Source organism: Tauraco erythrolophus, chromosome 1 (assembly GCF_009769465.1).
Source record: "Tauraco erythrolophus isolate bTauEry1 chromosome 1, bTauEry1.pri, whole genome shotgun sequence".
Taxonomy (NCBI): Eukaryota; Metazoa; Chordata; class Aves; order Musophagiformes; family Musophagidae; genus Tauraco; species Tauraco erythrolophus.
The window spans coordinates 111,887,217-111,907,541 of record NC_141465.1 but is presented as its reverse complement, the minus strand read 5'-3'; the positions used below and the strand labels follow the sequence as shown (position 1 = coordinate 111,907,541).

At 38.9% G+C, this 20,325-nt stretch overlaps 1 protein-coding gene across 7 annotated transcripts in view; it reads left to right on the top strand.

Moving 5' to 3' along the window:
• Positions 1–20,325, top strand: part of FRY (FRY microtubule binding protein) — a 204,619-nt gene that overhangs the window by 8,817 nt on the left and 175,477 nt on the right. For 4 of the 7 annotated variants that reach the window (XM_086621037.1, XM_086621043.1, XM_086621050.1 and 1 more), the window contains exon 1: positions 18,463–18,532. The exons of the other annotated variants lie outside the window; for them this stretch is intronic. In XM_086621037.1, the coding sequence (XP_086477163.1) occupies positions 18,463–18,532 (70 nt within the window). Of the gene's footprint in view, positions 1–18,462; positions 18,533–20,325 lie in introns of those variants that run through there. 7 annotated transcript variants of the gene reach the window in all.

The window sequence follows — 20,325 nt, the reverse complement described above, 5'->3', positions numbered from 1 at the left end:
TTTCTGGGTCGGAAATGTGTTTTGTTTTCTGCTGAACGCATAGAGAATAGACAAAGCCTCTGCGTACAAGTCCAATTGTAAATCCATTCTGGAACTAGGAAATCAGTAATTCTCTCTTTAGAAGCTAGTAATAATGTAGTTCAAGTTTAGATTTGTCCTGCTAAGTGTCATGGGACTCTTAAGTGAGAAGTGTTACAGTTTGTCCTTTATCTGGTTGCAGGGTTAAGAATACTTCTGCATAACCTATTCCTATATTTTGATTCCTCCAACTTGAAAGCCCATCCTGAAAGAGGTCTCAGTGACTGTGTAGACTTCACTCGGCAGCAAGCAGGATGATGGTGATGGAGATGGAAAAGGCTGAGGCAGTCAATGCCTTCTCTGCCTCAGTCTTTACCTTCAGGAGGCCTTCAGGTATCCCAGGTCCCAGAGACCAGTAGGAATGCCTGAACTAAGGCAAACTTACCCTTGGCACAGGGATAACAGGTTAGGGGACATTTTAAACAAACTGGACATACATGAGTCCATGGGACCTGATAAGATGCAACCACAAGTGCTGAGAAAGGTGACTGGCATCACTGTCAGGCCAGTCCTCATAGTCTTTGAAAGCTCATGGCAACTGAGGGAGATTCCTGAGGACTAGAAGAGAGCAAATGTGACTCCTTTCTTCAAGAAGGGCAAGAAAGATGATCCAGAAAACTACTGGCTGGTCATCCTCACCATAATCCCTAGGAACGTGATGGAGCACAAAATCCTTTAACCCATTTCCAAACATAAGGGAAGTAGATGACTGGGAGCAGTCAGCATGTTTGTACAAAGGTGAGATCATGCATTATCAACTCCATAGCCTTCTAAAACAAAATAACCAGCTTGTTGGGGGATGGGAGAGCAAAGGATGCTGTTTATCTCAACTTTAGAAAGGCTTTTGTCAATATCTCCTGCAACATCCTCACAGAGAAACTGATGAAGGACAAACTAGATGAATGGACAGAGTTGAGTTGAAAACAGTTGCCAGGCTGACCGGCAGCACGAAGCCTAGCTGGAGGTCAGTCACGAACAGTGTAGCCCAGGGGTTGATACTGCGACCAGTACTGTTTAACAGGAATTTCATGAAGCTCAACAAAAGGAAGAGTCAATTTAATACTATTTTACCCCAGTTTTGTTCAAATATTTCCCCTACTACTTCTACAAGTACTTTGGTTCATAATCCACTCTGTATTAATGAAAATCGTTCTGATTCTCTTACTCTACTTTCCAAGATTATTTTAATTGTTTAGGCATTTCCTAATTCTTCTTTTTATTGGCAATCTTCCCCATTAAATATTACCAGAAAACATAACCTACTTTTTTTTTCTTTTTGTGAAAGATAAATGGTAAAACTGTTAAGTAATCCTATAGACCGACATTAAACTTCCTTGTGTGTTGCCTGTAGGCAGTGCCCATTGTTGCAGGAGTTGCAGACACCTTTCTTTTCTTTTCTTTTCTTTTCTTTTCTTTTCTTTTCTTTTCTTTTCTTTTCTTTTCTTTTCTTTTCTTTTCTTTTCTTTTCTTTTCTTTTCTTTTCTTTTCTTTTCTTTTCTTTTCTTTTCTTTTCTTTTCTTTTCTTTTCTTTTCTTTTCTTTTCTTTTCTTTTCTTTTCTTTTCTTTTCTTTTTTCTGCAGTGCTCTCAATAGATCTATCGTCCTTTTTGTTAGGTGGTTTCAGATTTTCACTTTGATCTTGATTTTATGTATAGGTGACTAAATTTAGTATTTAAAACAGGTTTTAGGCAAATAAATTGTCTATATTTTTAAACAGAAATCAATAGATTGTCCTTCAAGCTGAACATGGTAAGAAATGGCTTTGAGCTGACCTAGTGGCTTTACATCTTAAAAGGCTTGCTAGTCCCAAAAGAGGAAAAGCCTGTGGAGAAAGCCAGCATCACTAATTTGGAGGTTTTAACTAGGAGTGTTTTGTGATCTGGACATCTGAGATGTCATTTCCAAACTCAGACATTTGCATGAATAGACGTCCATACCTAAGCTAGTCCCTTCAAGCTCCTTTTACACTCATTGGAGAGAAACATTAGAATTTAATCCATGATCTGTTGTAGATGTCAGTATTAAAATAGAATGAATCAGCTCTTACTTATTTATATTGACTAGAAGACATCCAATCTGAATAGCTGAAATAGGGTTATATTGTAAACATCTGAACTAGGTCAAATAAGTTCCACCTCTGTAGTCTACCTTTAGCTTCTCCCTTCAAGCCAAGCAAGGGACCATGTACAGATGTACAGGAAGAGAGTGAAGGTGAATTGCTTCTATTCTTTCAGCGATGAGTATCACATTTGTGACTCATATACTAAGCTCTCAAAATTATGACATGATTATTTCTGAATGGATTTAAACTGAAAGAGGGCAGATTTAGGTTAGATATAAGAAAGAAATTTTTCACTCTGAGAGCGGTGAGGCAGTGAAACAGGTTGCCCAGAGAAGTTGTGGATGCCCCATCCCTGGAAGTGTTCAAGGCCAGGTTGGATGAGGCTTTGGGCAACCTGGTGTAGTGGAGGGTTACCCTGCCCATGGCAGGGGGGTTGGAACTAGATGATCTTTATGGTCCCTGCCAACCCAAACCATTCTATGATTCTATGATATTCATGAATAGTTATTTCACTTTATTTTTAATAAAGCATTATTGATTCTTTTGAAAAACTCCAACACTGTACTTACTAACATAAAATTCAAACACCTTGAACACGAAATGCCTCTTTATACACAACAGTTTTTTTAGTATTCCATCACTGCTGCATTACCCTGCACTTTATCTCCAACCAGGGTGGCATGCTGAGGTGCCTCACCTGCGGAAGATACAGACCGTCACTAGCACTGATGCCACTTGCCACAGTCCTCTCTTCTGCTCTGTGACAGAACTGCTTTAAGTAACTTCTTATCAGTATTCTGACATGATAAGTACACAGTGTAAAATCCTTACTTCCCCTTATTTTTAAAAAAAGCCCCAACAAATCCCTTATCTTACATCTCCATCCTTTCATGCCTAGCAGAATGCTGGAAAACATTAAAATACATAACAGTGTATGCATAGTATTTACTCAAGAGCTCAAATGACAGTCAGTCATGTGTTAACGACAAATGAGACCACTAACAGTATTCTGGTGCAATGTGGTATCGTCAGTTGGCTTCTAGTGAAGTTTCCCCCAGAACTGAAGGGATGGTGCTGTCTTATTTCAGTTGTTGCTCCTGTTCAGAGCAAGTCTAAAAGAAATGAATGTGACAGATGGTGTTCTGTGTTTGACTATAGTGAATCTGTGTACCACGTACACAAGATGTACAACAGCACAGTACATCCCCGTTGTGAAGATATTCCCTAAATTTCAGGAGAGACCAAGACATCACAGTCTAGAATGACCTTTCAAAGAGTTGGGGATTTTGTCTGTTTGAAGACTTTATTGTTTTATGAAGGGCAAAATAAGATTTCTTTCAGAGTTTTTATGGATGATCTTGTTGGAAACAAACCATTGTGAAAAGGGAATAAAATTAGTTATGTGTATTGACTATATGAATGACATGTTCATTTAACTATCTTCAGTTCAAATTAGTATTCTTTAGCATGCTCAGTGCTATTTCTTTGCATCAATCAGGTGCTCAATGCACGTTCTTTTCATTTTGTGTATTACAAGTGCGCTTCTTTGTAAAGACCTTTGGATTGTTCAGTATTTAAGATGAATTTGAAAGGAGAAGGTTGCTGCATGGAAACTCCTTTCCATATCCCCAGAGAAATACATTAAAAGGAAATGATATGTATGTGCATATATACTGATAAGTAAAACATATCTGGAATATTAAATTCATGATTCCATTTTTCCTTTCTAATTTTTTTTTTTTTTTGAAGCTCACCTATCTTCTATTCAGCAGTCCAAATTCACTTTAGGTACAGGTTACCAGCTGTGTGTGTGTCCATGGGCACCACAACGCTGAAGAACTGATCACAGAGGATCTTTGAGCTAGGTACGCTCCTTTTTTCTCTGCAGCTGACCTTTCTCTTCTACATTTCATTAGCTGCGTTCTGCCTGCTGGCAGAGTGAGTCTATGTGGGCTGTTCGCCCACCAGTGTTTATCCCAGGGAAGAAAGCTGCACCAAACTCCTGTGAATTTGCATTTGTATTCCCATACCCCAGAACTGTAATGAGTGGATTTTGTTTTGAGATTCTGTACATATTTTGTGAATAATTTTTTTTTAAATTTTTCTCTTTATACTATTTCCAATCTAGTTTTCTTTGTGTGGAGTAGGCAAAGTAGGCTTATATCAGCTTAATATTATAATCTGGTGATGAAACCTCACAGAAACAAACATGAGTTGCGGTAGTTGCTTTTTAATAATAATGTACAGTCTGTTGTCCACACAGATTGATATCTTAGATTAATTATTTTGATCTGATTGTATATTATTGAGAATTAATAGTGTTGCATATGTAAGTATATGTGAAATGTTATGTTTGTGTCTAATGGACTAGAGCTGACTCCATAAGTAACTGTTTTAGCATTTGCAAATAGTTTAACCTGGATCTAGCATTACCTGTAATAGCTCTGCCAGAAGCTTTTTCTGTTTTGTCTGGCTGCTCTGAATTATTGTACATGGAGCAGAAATAAAGAATTCTCCTGCCTGACCTGTGCAGGAGATCAGACTGATTATCACTGTCCTTTCTGGCTTTTAAAATTTTCAAGCTCATTGTCTGGCTGTGCTTCTTGCAGTTAGACCTAAAATGTATCTGTTCCTGCAGCCAAAGTTTACTAACAACTCAGCCAGAAAAGTGGCTTGGAAGAATGTTCTTACTATAAAATGCAGTGCCAGTTATAGGTGTTTGTAAATGCATATAAGTAGTTGGGAAAGCTGTTTAGCTTTGATATTTTAAACATTTTTTTTTTTCAGTTTAGAAACATTATTTTCCTTTGCTTCTTTTCCCCACGTGAACACCTGTGCAGCCTCCCTTGTGTTGACCATAGTCATCATATGCCTCTGTGGGGAGACTCAACCTCATTCATCAACTGAAGGTAACACTGTAGCCCCAAGCATATTCCCAAAAACACACACATAACACCCAAATCAAATGTCTGCTCCAAACTAGTGCCACTGTAAGGAGACCTGAGGGACATTATGGAGGAAAGGGAGAGGATGGAAGATCTTCACAGCTTTTCCAACAGTAGCACAGTCTTAGATTAGTTTAAGTCAATCATGAAAACACACCCTGGCTCAAATCTGTCGTATTATCAGAAGAGGAATAAGTGTCCTTATATTCTTGGAGAAGTTTCCATTTATAAAGGATTCTATCTGTGCTGATGCTATGTTTTTAGTTCACTGAATTAGTCAGTAGCTAGCGATGACCTCCCTTGATCTGTGGAAGAGTTCAGGCAAGGTTCGGGCATTAGAGCCCTGTGGGAGTCGGGAGGATTCGGTATCACTGAGCACCGGTACCTCAACGAGCATAAGCTCAAGTTCCACATCCCGAATCGCAGCCCAGTGCTGCTTGCAGCTCCACTGCAGGACTTCAAAGCAGGTGAATCCCAGTTGTTATTTTTTATGATCACCACTCTATTTTGAACTAGATTTGTAAAAGTTAAATGAGTTTTCTCCAGATCTAAGCGTCATATTCAAATACTTGAATAAAATATTCTGTCAGTGGATTGTTTTCAGTTATATGTCCTTTATTTTAGATTTCATTTCACGGCTGAGAAGCCAATCCAGAGATGAAAAAGAAAGAATCTGTTTTCCTCTTCTGATGTGGTGAAAGAAAAAACATGGGAGAGGATGAGAGCTACTCATTGTAATAACTTTAATAAAATGAGTTTAGATTTTCAAAGATTTTAATGATGCAGTGGACAAACAAGTACTAGGACTTTGATACTTAACCAGATTAGGCACTTAATACTTTACAAAGCAACTTGTTAGATATTTCAGGAACTAAATACTTTTGAAAATTTAGGCTGTGGTGACTCAAAATCATTCATCATTTTAAGTGTAGTTAAAGTAACTGTAATAACTACTGTCTTTATTAGGAAATAATTCACTTTTAAATGTGACATCTTTTTGTGCTTTCTTCCTTGGGTACTAAGCCCAAAATAGTGTTTTTTCTTTAAGTTAATAAAAAGCAGATTGTAAGTTTTGGTTTGTACATTTTTTCACTAAATTGCAATTTCCATTCAAACGTAGCATGAGAGAAACCTTGAGTAACCTTACCCTCTTAAACAGGAAGAAAGTCATTTACCTTTTTCCAAAACAAGCAGGGAGCTGTGTTAGACCTTGTAGCTCTCAGAAAACCAAGATATTTTTCAGGTTAGCAGGAAGGGACTGTGGAGGATATAAAAGACCCAATTACAAAGACTGTACATATGTTTAACTTGGCCTCTGTGAGGACACTAGTGCTTCTATAGAGAAGCAGCAAGTCGGAGGATACTGGAGCTCTCTCAATCTATTGCCTGTGCCCAGATGGAAAAGACATCCAACCCAGATGGAAGAGTTGCAAAACCTTCACCACAGCAAGAGAGAGCCCTTGCACAAGTGCTCGTCAGTTAAAAAGTACTATGTTGAGGGGAAAAAAAAAACAGCAAAGAAAAACTCTCTCTCTGAAATTGAGATCTCTCCTGCCACAGGTTACTTCAAAAGGTGAAACAATACATCCTTATAGGTAATGTTTTAATTTAAAAAAAAAAATTGCTTCCCTATACTTTTAAACAAATGTAGAAAAGATCTTGCAAGTCAGAACAAGTGTTCTTATGTAAGACCAGTGAGATTTTTTTTTTAACCAAAGTGTTACCCCCTATCTAGCCAGCATCTGAGCACACTGTTGTGCAAGGGAATTACATAGTAAACCCCATATGCTGTGTCTCACCAACACTTGCCTAGGAGGGATATGCAGAAAGAGATTTCAAAACTACATAAACCAAGACACTTTCCCTTCAACAACTGATTAGGATTGAGATGGTTTACTGTCATCAGTTCTTCAAAGAGCAAAGAAAATAATTTTTAGTAGTAACAGGAGAATGCTAAGGCAGAAGCGGTAACCAAAGGGTCATCTGCACATAATGAGGAGAAGCATGAGGAAAGAAAAAACATGAGAAAACAGAAATTTCACTGTAAAATCATATGGCCTGATTTTTCCTGACACTACTTCACTGCAGTCATTTATATAAAGTTGCTGTAAAACAGCCAGTGGTTGGAGTCATGAAGAATTTTGCTGATAGCTATTTATGTTTACCTTGGGTATACAGAAATCTTTTCAAAAGGATGAAGGGCATGGTGATTGGCAGCCTAGCTATTAAAAGGTATCAAGTGAGCTAAAAAGTGTATGTTTATGTGCATGCCCTGTTTATAAACTGCAGCCAGGGAAAGAAAAATATTTTTTTTAGTCTACCACCTGGCATGACTTCTTAGGTAATCCTGGTTTTTGAAGCATTACTTCTTCATACCTTGAAACAAAAAATCAGTTTTAAAAGTTGTAGATGTTATCCACCTGAGTCAGTAGATCACTGGTCTAACTGGAGGTAGTGCTAGTCTGAGCTACCTGAACCTGAACTGTGGATCTTTCTGGTAGCACTTCTGAGTAAAATGAAAAATGAGAAGGAAGTTCCTTATTGTGTAACGAGCCAGGGCTCCAGCTATGCCAAGTGCTTCACTCACAGCAAGAGCCTGAGTCCTCCTCAGAAGGATGCACTGTCTTGTTTGAGATGGTATGTGGCAGTACGTGTCAGGGAAGTGGGGAAAGTTGATGTGGTGACACACGCAATTTGATACTGCTTCAGCATTTGAGAGAGTGGTAAAAACTGTCGTTAGTTATCTAAGGTCAGCTAATCCTGACAGTGCTCAGTTTCCCTGTTTCAGCCGGGTAATTCTTACGCAGTTGTTGCAAGAGGTAGCATTTTTTGGAATGATTCAGAGTCAACGCTGTGTACATAAGACTCATCTGAGGGAACTGTGGAGGTGTTTACGTTACACGGGCACACGTGTGCCAACTCAGACCCGATGCCTGGCTGGTCTGACGGCCTCTCTCCGATAGCGAGCGGAGCGCGATACCTGATAGGAAGGTGTAAGAGGAAGCAAATGGAGTACAGTCTGATCCCATGTCCATCTCATCTTGATCTGTAGTAGATGGTAGTTGGTTGGAACCCTTCCAACATGTTTATTCTCATTTTATGAAAAATAAGAAATCAACTTCTCTTCTAAGGTTGACGTTGCAGGTGGAGCAAAGGAACATAAGCAGAAGGATACCTTTCTACACAGTAATGAGGTAGTGAGTATCCAAATAGGTCAACCAGAAAGGAAGAAGTGTTAATAATTGAAGACAAAACTAGAGAATGGAAAAGAAAGTTTAAAAAAAGAACAAGTAAGCAAGTAGCTTATCACAAGAGCATCTTATTTAAAGTCAGGGAAAGCTTTAAGAACTGCTGTGGCAGAATTAAGAGAAATAAAATGTATCTCTAAATGTATTTGAGATTCAGGAAAACATTTGTGTTAAAAATCACACTGCAAGAAGTACATACTTTGAGATGACAACTGTCTGAAGGGTCAACTAGTATTTGAGAGCAAATTGGAGCTACTGCACTGAAAATTCCTCCTCCTAATTAGATAATCAATGAAAACATCAGACACATGCAGCATGTTACAGGGAGATGTCTTGTGGAAGATGAGTATTTTGAACATGTCATTCTACCAGGGAGACAAATCAGGAAAACAAAGCGTGTGATGATTCGTGTTTGGGTGAAGGATGCCTTGGTTCTGGCATCAGCTCACTGCTCTGTGTGGGTATAACCCCCTCCTTGTCTCCTTCCCTCTGCTTCCGGTCACACGTTGGGCACCTCTCTGAAGAGTCAGGAGCTTTTTGTTTTCCAAGGCAGGTTGCCAGCTGGCTGCCTTCTGCCTGCCTAGGGAAGGAGAGAAGAGGGGGGTTTGCCCTGGCTCCATGGCCCTGGGAGAACAGAGAGAAATCTGTGCCTGAACCTCAGGGTGTGACTGCTAATGGTGAGCACAAGAATGAGAAGAAAAAAAGCTGAGAAGTCTTATGATCTCAGCTATAGTAACATGCAGTAACTGTTAGCCATCCCTAGAGACCCTGTAGAAACAAGCAGGTTGCTTTCAGCAACCTGATCTAGTGAAAGATGGCAGGGGGGTTGAGAGGGCCTTGGACTAGATGATCTTGAAAGGTCTCTTCCAAACCATTCTATGATTCTAGGAGTATCTAGTGGTGAGCATGCTCCAACCCCTCCCTTCCTGGCTTCCACTTCTCTGCTCTCCCACAGAGCTTGCTGTGAGGAGGGTAGAAGAGATACATCTACATTGCAGAAGAGAAGTGGAAGAGACCCTCATTACAACCTAATTACAACCCTAAATTTTTGAGTATTTGGAGGTTCAGTCTGTGCATTGTGTAATGAAATGTCATAACTGGAGGAAAAGAGGGACAGTCACAACCCTTGCACAAGCCTCTGTCCTAGGCTCTGCATGACCTGGTACCAATCTCTTAGGTATAAGTTACCTAAAGCAAATTATACTTTGAGTGGGTGGGTGGGGCTCAGTTACTGCATCTCATCTCTGAAACGAGCATCCAAAATTAGAGGCACCATAAATGGCTGTTTGGAAATTTCCTGCTATGAGGAAGTTCTGACATGTCATGCTGGGACGTTTGGAGAGTACGCTGTGTGAGCTTGTCTCTAAAATACTGATAAGGGTTTGTAACAAAACCGAGAAGGAAATCAGTTCATAGGATTCTAGTAATGGAAAACAGCTTGTTTAGGGATGGTGCCCGGAAACCAAGGTGAAGAGCAGGAAGAAAGTACTATTCAAGTTATTCTTCATGCCTGCTGATGCCCATAGGCTGTGCTTGCAGAACGCAGGCTGCGTTTTGACTTGCGCAGCAGTATGTCTTGCATCAGTGTTGCCCGAGTCCGTGCCCCAGTGGTAGCAGTGCAGATTTCAGACTGGCTTATAGGATGGTATATTTTTAGCACAAGTATGGTAGGTCTGGGCAAACAAAATTTGTTCCCGGCTGTCTGTCTGATGCTTCCAGAAACTGTTGAGGTGAACAGTGGGGTCCTAAGAGGATATGTCAGTTTGACAGCTCCAAAGCAAAGTCAAGAGAAGGATAATAGTACTTTGAATCTTGAAGGCATAATTCCAACATCAGCTAATTAATCCTCTGCGAAATGCCTAGTAGGTAGTTATAATTTGTTATTTACACAGAAGTCACAAACCCCTTACAACCTATTTAATTACTCTTATGAATTCACTGAACAAGCTGATGATGGGAGCTAGGTGATACACAAATCTATTGTGTATCTATTAAAATATTTTAATTTTATTCTATTAAATTCTATTTAATAGGCTTCTATTAAAATATTTTATGTAATTGTACCGAAATTGCCTGATATCCTTCTTCCAGGAATACAGACGTGTGCTTCATTTCTATGCTTCTGTCTTCCATTCTGACACAATTTACAATGTAAACATGCATTACCTATGCATTATTTACTGTTCTACTGCTTCTGCATGTTTTGCTTTTCATCACTAGGTGGCAATATCTTAACAGTCAGTTACAAACATGAGGCAAAACAAAATGGTGCGGCAAAACTAGAGAGACATAAACGAAGAAGGATTTCTGTTGCTTTATTTAGAGCTTATCGCATTAAATTGGGTTTGCTTAATGAAATCTTATTTGGTGCAGTGCTTTCTGTCGCTCTGTACTTTTAATTTGGACCCTAGCAAGATGTTTATTTTACATCGTTAAATTATGGGACATTATGGGTACATAGAGTTCAGTTGATTTAGATAACGATTTTGATTTTCATTTTAACAAAGGACATTAGTAAAGCATGTGTACAAGCTGCTTTGTTAATGTTTGGCTTGAATAGGTTTGTGTTATGCAAGGTCTAATAAGAAAAGCAAAAAAAAAAGTAAATATTTTAATGTAAGGAAAGAAGTGCATAAACTCAACAAATGCCAAGCTGAAGAAAATAAACTCACTACATATAAATACTGTGTGTTTTTTTCCTCTTGAATGTAAAAAAAATACTCCTTTTTTATTGCTGGCTTACACATGGACATGTTGCTTGACAAAAAATACAGAGACGTCATTTTTTTCATTGTTTCTTTTTTTTTTCCTGCTGAAACCAAAGGGAGGAAATTAGATACCTAAACATAGGTGTCTAGGAGAAAGCCTCCAACTGCCTCAGAAGGCTGTGGATCTAATGTAGGTCTTATGTCATATCTGCCAGTCTCTGTGAATATCTCACATACCTTAGGGTATCTATAATCACACTAGACACCTATATTTAGGCACCTGAATACCATTCGACTATGCTCAGAATCCATGTGAAAGCTAGCACAGTCTTTCAAGAGTAGATAATAAAGCGGTTCCAAGTAGTTTTATTAAAGGAGGGAATGTGAAGTCATGAATGCAATGCATCCCAGGGTGTGATAATGTAATAGATCCTTTTTGTTTTCATCTGTTAGGTGTGTTCTGCATTGGAATCAAATCGATCTGGGAATCATTCTTTGTAGGGTTGCTTTATTTTGTCCAAAAGGACTAGATTGTATCAAAACCAGAGACCCTAATAAGCAGCCTTTACTTATTCCTTGGGGGAAAAACTCCAAACAGCCAAACTTTTACACAAACTGTATAAATCCAAGCTGATGCCGTGGAAATCAGAGACATGAGTGTAATTCAGCATACAGTACTATCTGGCTAAAAGGATGCAACATTTGGCCCAAATTAAAGAGGAAAAGCTATATGATGTAATGAAGCCATAGAAAATCAAAGACCATGTTAAAACTTCCAGCAGTTCAGTAAAGCTGCTTTTGGCTTTGGGATCTGTGTTCACTTAATAGAATCATATTATAGAACCATAGAATGGTTTGAGTTGGAAGGGACCTTAAAGATCATCTAGTTCCAATCCCCCTGCCACGCGCAGGAACACCTTCCACTAGATGGACCAGCTTGCTCAAAGCTCTGTCCAGCCTGACCTTGAACACTTCTAGGGATGGGGCATCCACAGCTTCTCAGGGCAACCTGTTCCAGTGCCTCACCATCCTTAGAGTGAAGAATTTCTTCCTTGTATCTGATTGAAATCTACATTCATTCAGTTTAAAGCCATTTCCCCTTATCCTATCGCTACGTGCCCTTGTAAAAAGTCCCTCTCCAGGTTTCTTGTAGGCCCCCCTTTAGGTACCAGAAGGCTGCTAGAAGGTCACCCCAGAGGCTTCTCTTCTCCAGGCTGAACAACTTCAACTCTCTTAGCCTCTCTTCATGGGAGAGGTGCTCCAGCCCTCACATCATTTTGGTAGCCCTCCTCTGGACCTGCTCCAGCAGCTCCATGGCCTTATGTTGGGGACCCCAGAGCTGAACGCAGTATTCCAGGTGGGGTCTCATGAGAGCAGAGTAGAGGGGCAGAATCCCCTCCCTCGACCTGCTGGCCACACTTCTTTGGATGCAGCCCAGGATACAGTTGGCTTTCTGGGCTGCCAGTGCACATTGCCGGCTCATGTTGAGCTTCTCATCAACCAGCACTCCCAAGTCCTTCTCCTCTGGGCTGCTCTTAGTCCATTCGCTGTCCAGCCTGTACTTGGGATTGCCCTGACCCATGTGCAGGACCTTGCACTTGGCCTCTGTTAGCAACAAATATGTAACACTATTGTACTTACTGGTTTCTGCAGTTAGAAGACAATCAGTGTGTAAGCACAAGGAAAGAAATTATGTGTACAAAATTTGAATCTGCAGTTTATACTTGCTTTGTTACTGTTGTCATCCCTTAGAGGCCTTCAGCTACTCTTTGCATTTAGCCGCAGATTCTGGATAGTTCAGATTGCAAAATCCAAATAGGTCCTTTCATACCAAGCTAAAAGGAGGCCTGAAAGACTGTGTAAGAACTGTGCTGTATTCATATCTCCATGTGCTTTTTTAAGGATTCCTGCAAGCATTGCTCAGAACGTAGACGACTAAACTGCCTGTATGACTGTTATAAATAGTAGTCACTAAAACTGTGAACAAAATGGGTACCTACGCTACTAAATATTAAGAATCTACATAAAGCACCCAATTTGCAAAACTGGTTACCTTAAATACATGTGTGGACAGTGAAGAGAAATCCTGAAGAGAAGCTTCAGAAAATAATTGTGCTCTCTACTGGAACTCTTGGGAACTCTTGAGTCATGCTGAAGGCACTCACCTCCCAGGGCAGGCATCTAAGCTGGATGCCTCAAGATAGATGTTGTGAATACCTCCAGTGGTATGTATTTTTGTTTTTCTTTTTCTTTTACTGAGTGAAAGTTTTGGAAGTCTACTTTTCCGATGTTTTGCAATGAAAATAGCTGGTCATGCAGTGTTCTGCTCAGGAGAACGCTTCTGACCATGCTGACCAACAGCTTCTCCCAACGTGTTTTTTTCCAAAGTTGGGGCGTGGAAACTTCACAGACTTTGTTCAGGCAGAGAAGAGTATAAGCCAGGTACTCAAGGGCCCTGGATAGGCGCTACGTCTGATCTCAAAAAGCAGATGAGAGAACAGAAGGTGCACTGCATGTCACGCATGTGGAGTTTTGAGTTACATACGAATGTTTATCATTGAAAAAAGGCTTCTGTGGTAATCAGCAGGTACTTCATCATGGCAGACCTATCAAAAGCTTTACATTCTGGATCTATGATTTCTTACGGTGAAAAAAATGTTACATTGTCATTAATTCATCATCATATCATAAAAATAAGCTCACTGTATTTGTGAATGTGTAAGACTGTAATATCCATCATCAGAAAACTGACTTACACGGACAGATTTTGTATGCTTATGCCTGTCTATCTTTTACAACCTGGAATACTTAATTAAATATCATAAAGTCAACAAGAATTAAAGTGGAAGCTGTATAACTTCAAAACTTAGTCTTGTCAGCCTCCCTAAAAAAAGTTCAGAGCACTATATTAGAATCGTGGAGTTTCTGTCATTTCAGTGTGTTGTACCTGTTTTAGGAGTGTTTCCAAAATGTGTGCAAAACTGCAGTATTATCTGCAGGATGTCCTATTTGAGCAAATTCAGACTGGCAAATATTTAAATGAAGTTTAGAATTCAAAAGGGGTTTTTTTATATATTGTGATTATTTAATGGTAGAAAGTAGTAAGGTTTAATTGATTATACTTTTAATTTTAAAGAAGATGTCAGAGTACAAGTTAAATTTGGAAGCATTTATGTTCTGAGTGGTACTTCCTAAAGCAGAATTGATAATGGAGCCGTATCAACCCTGAAGTAAATTTTAACAATAGTATTGAATACTGTGCTGCCAACACCTGTATTAAAGTAGTGGGGCAGTTTTTCCTCTTGTAGCTCATTAGGCTACTCTGTGCACTGAAAGCAGCTCCTTAGTCTGTACCTGTCCTTAGTACAATTGTGAGATCAGGAAGCGTAATGCAAAAGTTGTGTTCTGTATGAACTCTTTCATACGATGCCAAAAATATGCGATCTAAGAGCGGTGGCGTTTTTCTTTAATATGCTTTGTCTTAAGACATCCATTTAGTTGTTGAATATTTTACTACAACAGCATATTGTCCGTGGAAGTGCACAATAGGCAAACGTGTTCTTCAAAAAGAATACTAAAAGGTGAAAGCAGTGAGATTCTGTATTGCACATTAATGTTGTGATGCAATGTTAAAAAAGTCTACTATGCATGAAATGGAATTGCTTTGGCTCCAAATCATTTCAGAGGAAGTCAGGAAAAAAGGTACTAGGGAATCTGCCACTCCTAGACAGAAGGTTGAATGTTGCTGTAGCCTTTTTAATGTCAGTTCACAGAGAAGTGCAAGTAGGCATTGGGTGATACTTTTAACATCCCATACACAAACTCTACTTACAGTAGTCAAATCCAGATATCCTCAGATGCGATGGCCCATTTATTTCTTCGCCAAATGATTGCAAAGCCAAATAGAGATTGTGCTGGTTAGACTTGATAACTGGTGAAGATCAAGAAGGACAAGTGACAGAAACGTTATTGGGTCATGTTTGTGGAAGCCGATTCAGGATAACCAAGGACAGTCTTGCAGTTTTGAAAAGATAAACTTCGAGAAATAAAAGGGACTGGTTAGTGACAGTGAAGAAATCAGGTACTCACCTACGGAGGATGTCTGAAATGTCTTTAACTTGAAAGCACCAAAACCAAGCAACAAACAACAAAACCTTGAACTTTTCATGCTGCCTAGGAGGGAAACACGAGACCCTCAGGAGCATCCCACAGAGTCCCACCAGTCACCCATCTCACCTGGTATTCTCCCAACAAGCAGCAGTAGAAGATGCTGTTTGGGAAGAGCACACATGGGCATAGCCACTTTTTGCCACCCATCCGTCTCATATGCCCCAGTGTGTGCATTGCTGTATTAGGGATGTTGGAGGGGGGGTACTTTCCTGCCTGGTCCTTTTAGCATCCTTTATGGACCTAAATTTGTGTTTATTATCATCATTTTGAAGCTGCTAATGTTGTCTACCTCCACGACCTCCAGTAGCAACAAGTACCAAAAGCTCACAACTTCCTGAAGAAACACTTTGTTTGTTTTAAACTGACCTCTGAGTCATTTCCTTGAATGCTCCACCATTCTTACAGAGTTATTGGAAGAGTCCCCATTGCATCATTAGTGAAGGCAGTTGTGGCTTGGAGGTTAGAAGGTGTTAATTTAAAGCGAGCACAATCAAAAGTTCAGCTGAGTAAGAACATGTGAAGGAATTAAAAGCAAATGGTTAAACGTCCTTGATCCTTTACAGTTTTGAAACAAGAACATCCCTTTTAAAGGGTCCAGTATCCAGTGAGGCTGAGAGAGAGAGTAAGAATAATGTATGACCACTAACTGAGTGAATGCCTTGCTTTTATTTTCCATAATGATGAGATCTTGTAGAGGAACAGAGGTAGAAGGAATAATACAACAAAACAAAAAATGACTTATGAGGTGGAAAAAAAACCCAAAGGTCTTCAAATTTACACTACAAAAAGCAGATAACTTCCCATTCCTCATAGTGGAAAAGCAGGAAGAGCAGGCATATGACGTTGAGCTCGAGTAATAAAATCTTTGTTGAACCTATCAAAAGAGAAATTCTGCCTTGTAAATATAAACCACAATTTATGGCAAAAAAAAAATTATATCTGTATCAACAGAGAGGCTGCTTGGCCTCAGCTACATCAAGGCTTTGAAACAAAATTTGTTGGGGGATTATGTTTAAAGGCGTGGATTTAATTGAAAATTGGAGAAAATCCAATACAGATTTAGGAAAGACAACTATTTGCAAATTAACCTTATATTTTTGTTTTCAACAAGAGAATTATGATAAAATTAATGTATCCATCAGTCATCTTCAGAAAAGCATTTGATGCCGCACCAGAGGGGAAATTATTACTTAAATCCTAGAACGCAGGAATTAATGCAGCGTTTGTAAGGATGAATAAGAACTTCCAAACCTACCTGCCTTTGTCTCTGCTGACAAATCAATTAGTGGGATGGTAGGAAGTCAGTCAGTCCTAGGTCTTGGGACTTGCCATATTTGGTATTAAATTTAGCTTTAATTGTAAAAAGCTGGAATGTGGGATGAGGAGGCATTGTCAGTGGGGAGAAGGGGACAGGTAGGGTCTCAGAAAGGAAATTGGGGGCTTAGAGTGACAGTGATGGGACAATATTTAACAGTATAGGGAGGAAGAGCGGATCAGGTCACTTTGATAGCTGGTGAGATCAAACATGAGATACTCTGAACGTTTCTGAGAGTCTGTGTTCACGAAAGGGTGTAAACTGGTTTTGACTAAACTTCATTTAGGAATTGAAAGGAGGTTTATAAAGTGAGTTTCTACAACAACCTCTCATTAAGGAGGACACAAAACCTTATCTCTAGATGAGGTATGTTTACAGAAGACATTTGGCATATTTTCAGTGAGAACCACAGGAGTTTGGTCTCAGTGACCCTTGTGTTCCTCAGTTTCCAATCCAAACATCAAATATTCTGCATACTGAATCTAAAAATAATGTGCAAATATAATTGCTGGCAACGTTTTTAGAAGAATCAGCAGCAGACAAGCTCTATTTTGGCTCAGATACTGTAATTATGAGATGCTGCAGGAAATTTATTCCGCTAAGTGAGAAAAGAAGTAGTTAGGCAATAATATCTGGAAGGATGATACCCAGAATATACAAAACAAGAAATATTTGGGAAACTGATTCTTATTTTTCTTCATTACCATTAAAATATGCATAGTGATTTACTGTGATTATTTGAAATAAAACCTTAGAAATATGGAAATTGTAGCTAGCAATTAAGTATTTTGTAGAAAATACAGAGAGATTAGCAAGCAGTGAATTGCTTCTGCCTCATTTTCCGATGTGAATTCCTTATGTGAATTCAGTTCCTTTTTTTAAAAAAAAAACATTACTGAAGATAAAAATCATATCCAACTGAGAATTTTCTGTGGCTCTTTCGGAGTCGAACACCAAGCAGTGAGCACTCTGGTTTATTTCCCATTAGGAATTCAGCTTGCCGTCCCGCATCTTTGTTAAGGGGAGGGGTGGGGAAGTCAAGAAAAAAATGACAACACGTTTTTCTGTAGCCGTGCGAGAAGAGCAGAAGCAGCCCGTCTGAATGCCTTGTTTCCAGTGCTCTGGCGGCGCTTCTCTTGTGCAACTGGGTTGAGGGAGAGCCTTTTTTTTTTTTTTTTTTTCCTTTTTCCCCTCCCAACGTCACTGGAATCAGCTATACGGGTGCAGCTCCGCTTTACCGCAGCGTGATGCAGTTGTGTACAGTTCAGCGTGCTCTTCTTGGAAGGAGGCAGAAGGAGAGCAGCTGACCAGAGCATGCAGAGGATACTCATTAGAGGGCGGGATTTTTTCCCTAAAGCTGGACGGTACGTGTGAAATTCCTTCAGCTGCACAAGAGGCGGTTTCAGTGGGGCTTCAAGTGGATACTGGGTTCACAAGAGGAGGTGCGTACGCTCCGGCTGTCAGCTTCTGCTGGGAAAAAAAAGCTTCAGACAGGCAGACTGCACGTTATTAAAAGCACAGCTCAGCCACCCTTCGGGGAGATACTCCAACTGCCGATGGAACAAGTGCTGTGGTACTGCATATGCCTTAACCGGCCGGAAGAAATTTGCCCAGTTGTGGAATGGAATAAATGAAAATACATACTGAGGGGGTGAGGGGATAAAATACTCCGGAGACAGAATTAAATACGAGCCCCGGAAGAAGAGCAAAGGACAAAAATCTCATGGTGTGTTTTCGTTGTTGTTGTTGAGCGCCTTTTTTTTTTTTTTTTTAAATGAGCTTACCTACCATGAACGGAAGAAGTGGATCTGCGGAGACTTCATTTCCTCCTCTGACCCCTCGTTTACATCACTAACTGGTGACAGTCACATCTACATACATAGTACCTGCCACTTCAGCTGCTCAGAATTATAGAAGCCTCTTTGTATGCAGCAGACATGGCTAGCCAGCAGGATTCAGGCTTCTTTGAAATCAGTATCAAATATTTACTGAAATCCTGGAGCAATAGTGAGTAGCAGAAGAGTAATCTTTTCATATTACGCATTGCTTGGTAAATAGCTAGGGTAACCTAAAGGATAAAATCTTCTGTTTCTGTGTGTTTGTGTTATATAAACCAAATAATTTTTGCTTTGTCAGCTCTAAAAATCAGAATGTCAGAGATTTAAATAGGTTTCATTAACTGCAAAGGCTGTAATGAGATTATACTAGGTTTTGCTTGATTGAATTCTGAAGTTAGACTGCTTTCTGGCTCTCTGTAATAGTACATTGCAGGGAGTGCATTCCAAACAGCATTTCCTGCCTACATGTTTATTTGATTTGTTCAGGCTTTATCAAAATATTTTTTAAAATGCTGTTTAATCACAAGGGTGTGGCATTGCTCAGGAGTTGGTTTTTATTAATTGTGCACTGAGGATAAAAATACGATGATTATACTTAAGGTCTGAAAGTCTTTATTTTAATGTGATGAAAAGCAAAACATCAGTTGCTTATAGCTGCACCTCCCACCCTCTATGCTTAATTTCAGAATCTTATGCAATATTTCTATCTAGAAAGAATCCATCTGTTTATCTAATCCAGGCTGGGTTTTGCAGAATGTAAACAAATGGCATTTTAGTCTTCCTTGGTCTTTTCAGTATTGCTGTTTCTGATTTCTGTTGCTGTTTAAATCAGTCACTCTTTGGATTTTTAGCAATATTATGTAATAAAGATTTCTGAATCAAATGTAGTGCTTGCAAATATATTCAAATTAGGTAAGGCCATGGGATAACTCCAGCAGAAATTTGCTTGTTGATTTAAAATGCATAAATGAACAGTATATTCTTTCTCTATAGAAGCTTGTATTAACAGTACTAGATCTCTATAATTAACTGTTTTCAGAAGATAGAACACTGTCTCTGGAAAAATCCAACTTGACTGCATATGCAGTAAGGTTCTGATCATCTCACTATCTATAAATTAATAACACTAATAACTTCTACATAAAATACTAGTATTTTTAAATTAAATGTTATAAAAAAATGCAAAATCTGCTTAATAGAAGGCGTGTATCTGAATACCTGCAAAGAAATAAAAATAACACTATATTAGATGTATGACATGCAAGGCTTGTCTTCATTAAATGATATCCATAGAAACTGTATTTTTCCAGGTCATTTGTAACCTCAGTAACACTGTGGTGCTTGTTTGAATCTGTTTTTCTACCAGAAGTGTGAAGTCACCAGGGAATAATACTATTACCTAAAAAGCATCGCTTATCTGCCCTCCTAAAATACTTAGTGCAGATTCATTCAAATCACTGATCCCACAAGGACTGGAAGAGAATTTTGTAGTTTAGTTACCTTTTTTGGACTAATGTTAATCAAATATTGAGAACATAAGTGGATATTGTGACAACACATATTTCATAACAAGCTAGTCACAGTTTGTGACGGAAGAAAAACAAGTCACTTTATGGTGCAGAAATCAAATAAATTCTGGCATTTTTGTAATAGACTACTGTAACTAAGCAAAACAAGCACTTAAGAATATAAAAATAACTATATTAGGGAATTAAATGTAACATATTAGTCTTTTTTTTTCTTTTTCCTCTACACCAAAGTATACTAAAAGTATTTCAAAACAGCAAAGATGTTTCTAGTCTGAAATTAGAAGTTCTTAAATGAGATTATGTTTTAGAGAAATGGAAATAGTATATGAATAATTGGTATTTCTGACTTTTAGCTGATAAACACACTTTCTACTGTATTTGAATAAACAGTAAGAGGAAATACAATAAATTAATCCAGGTTGACTTAAACTTG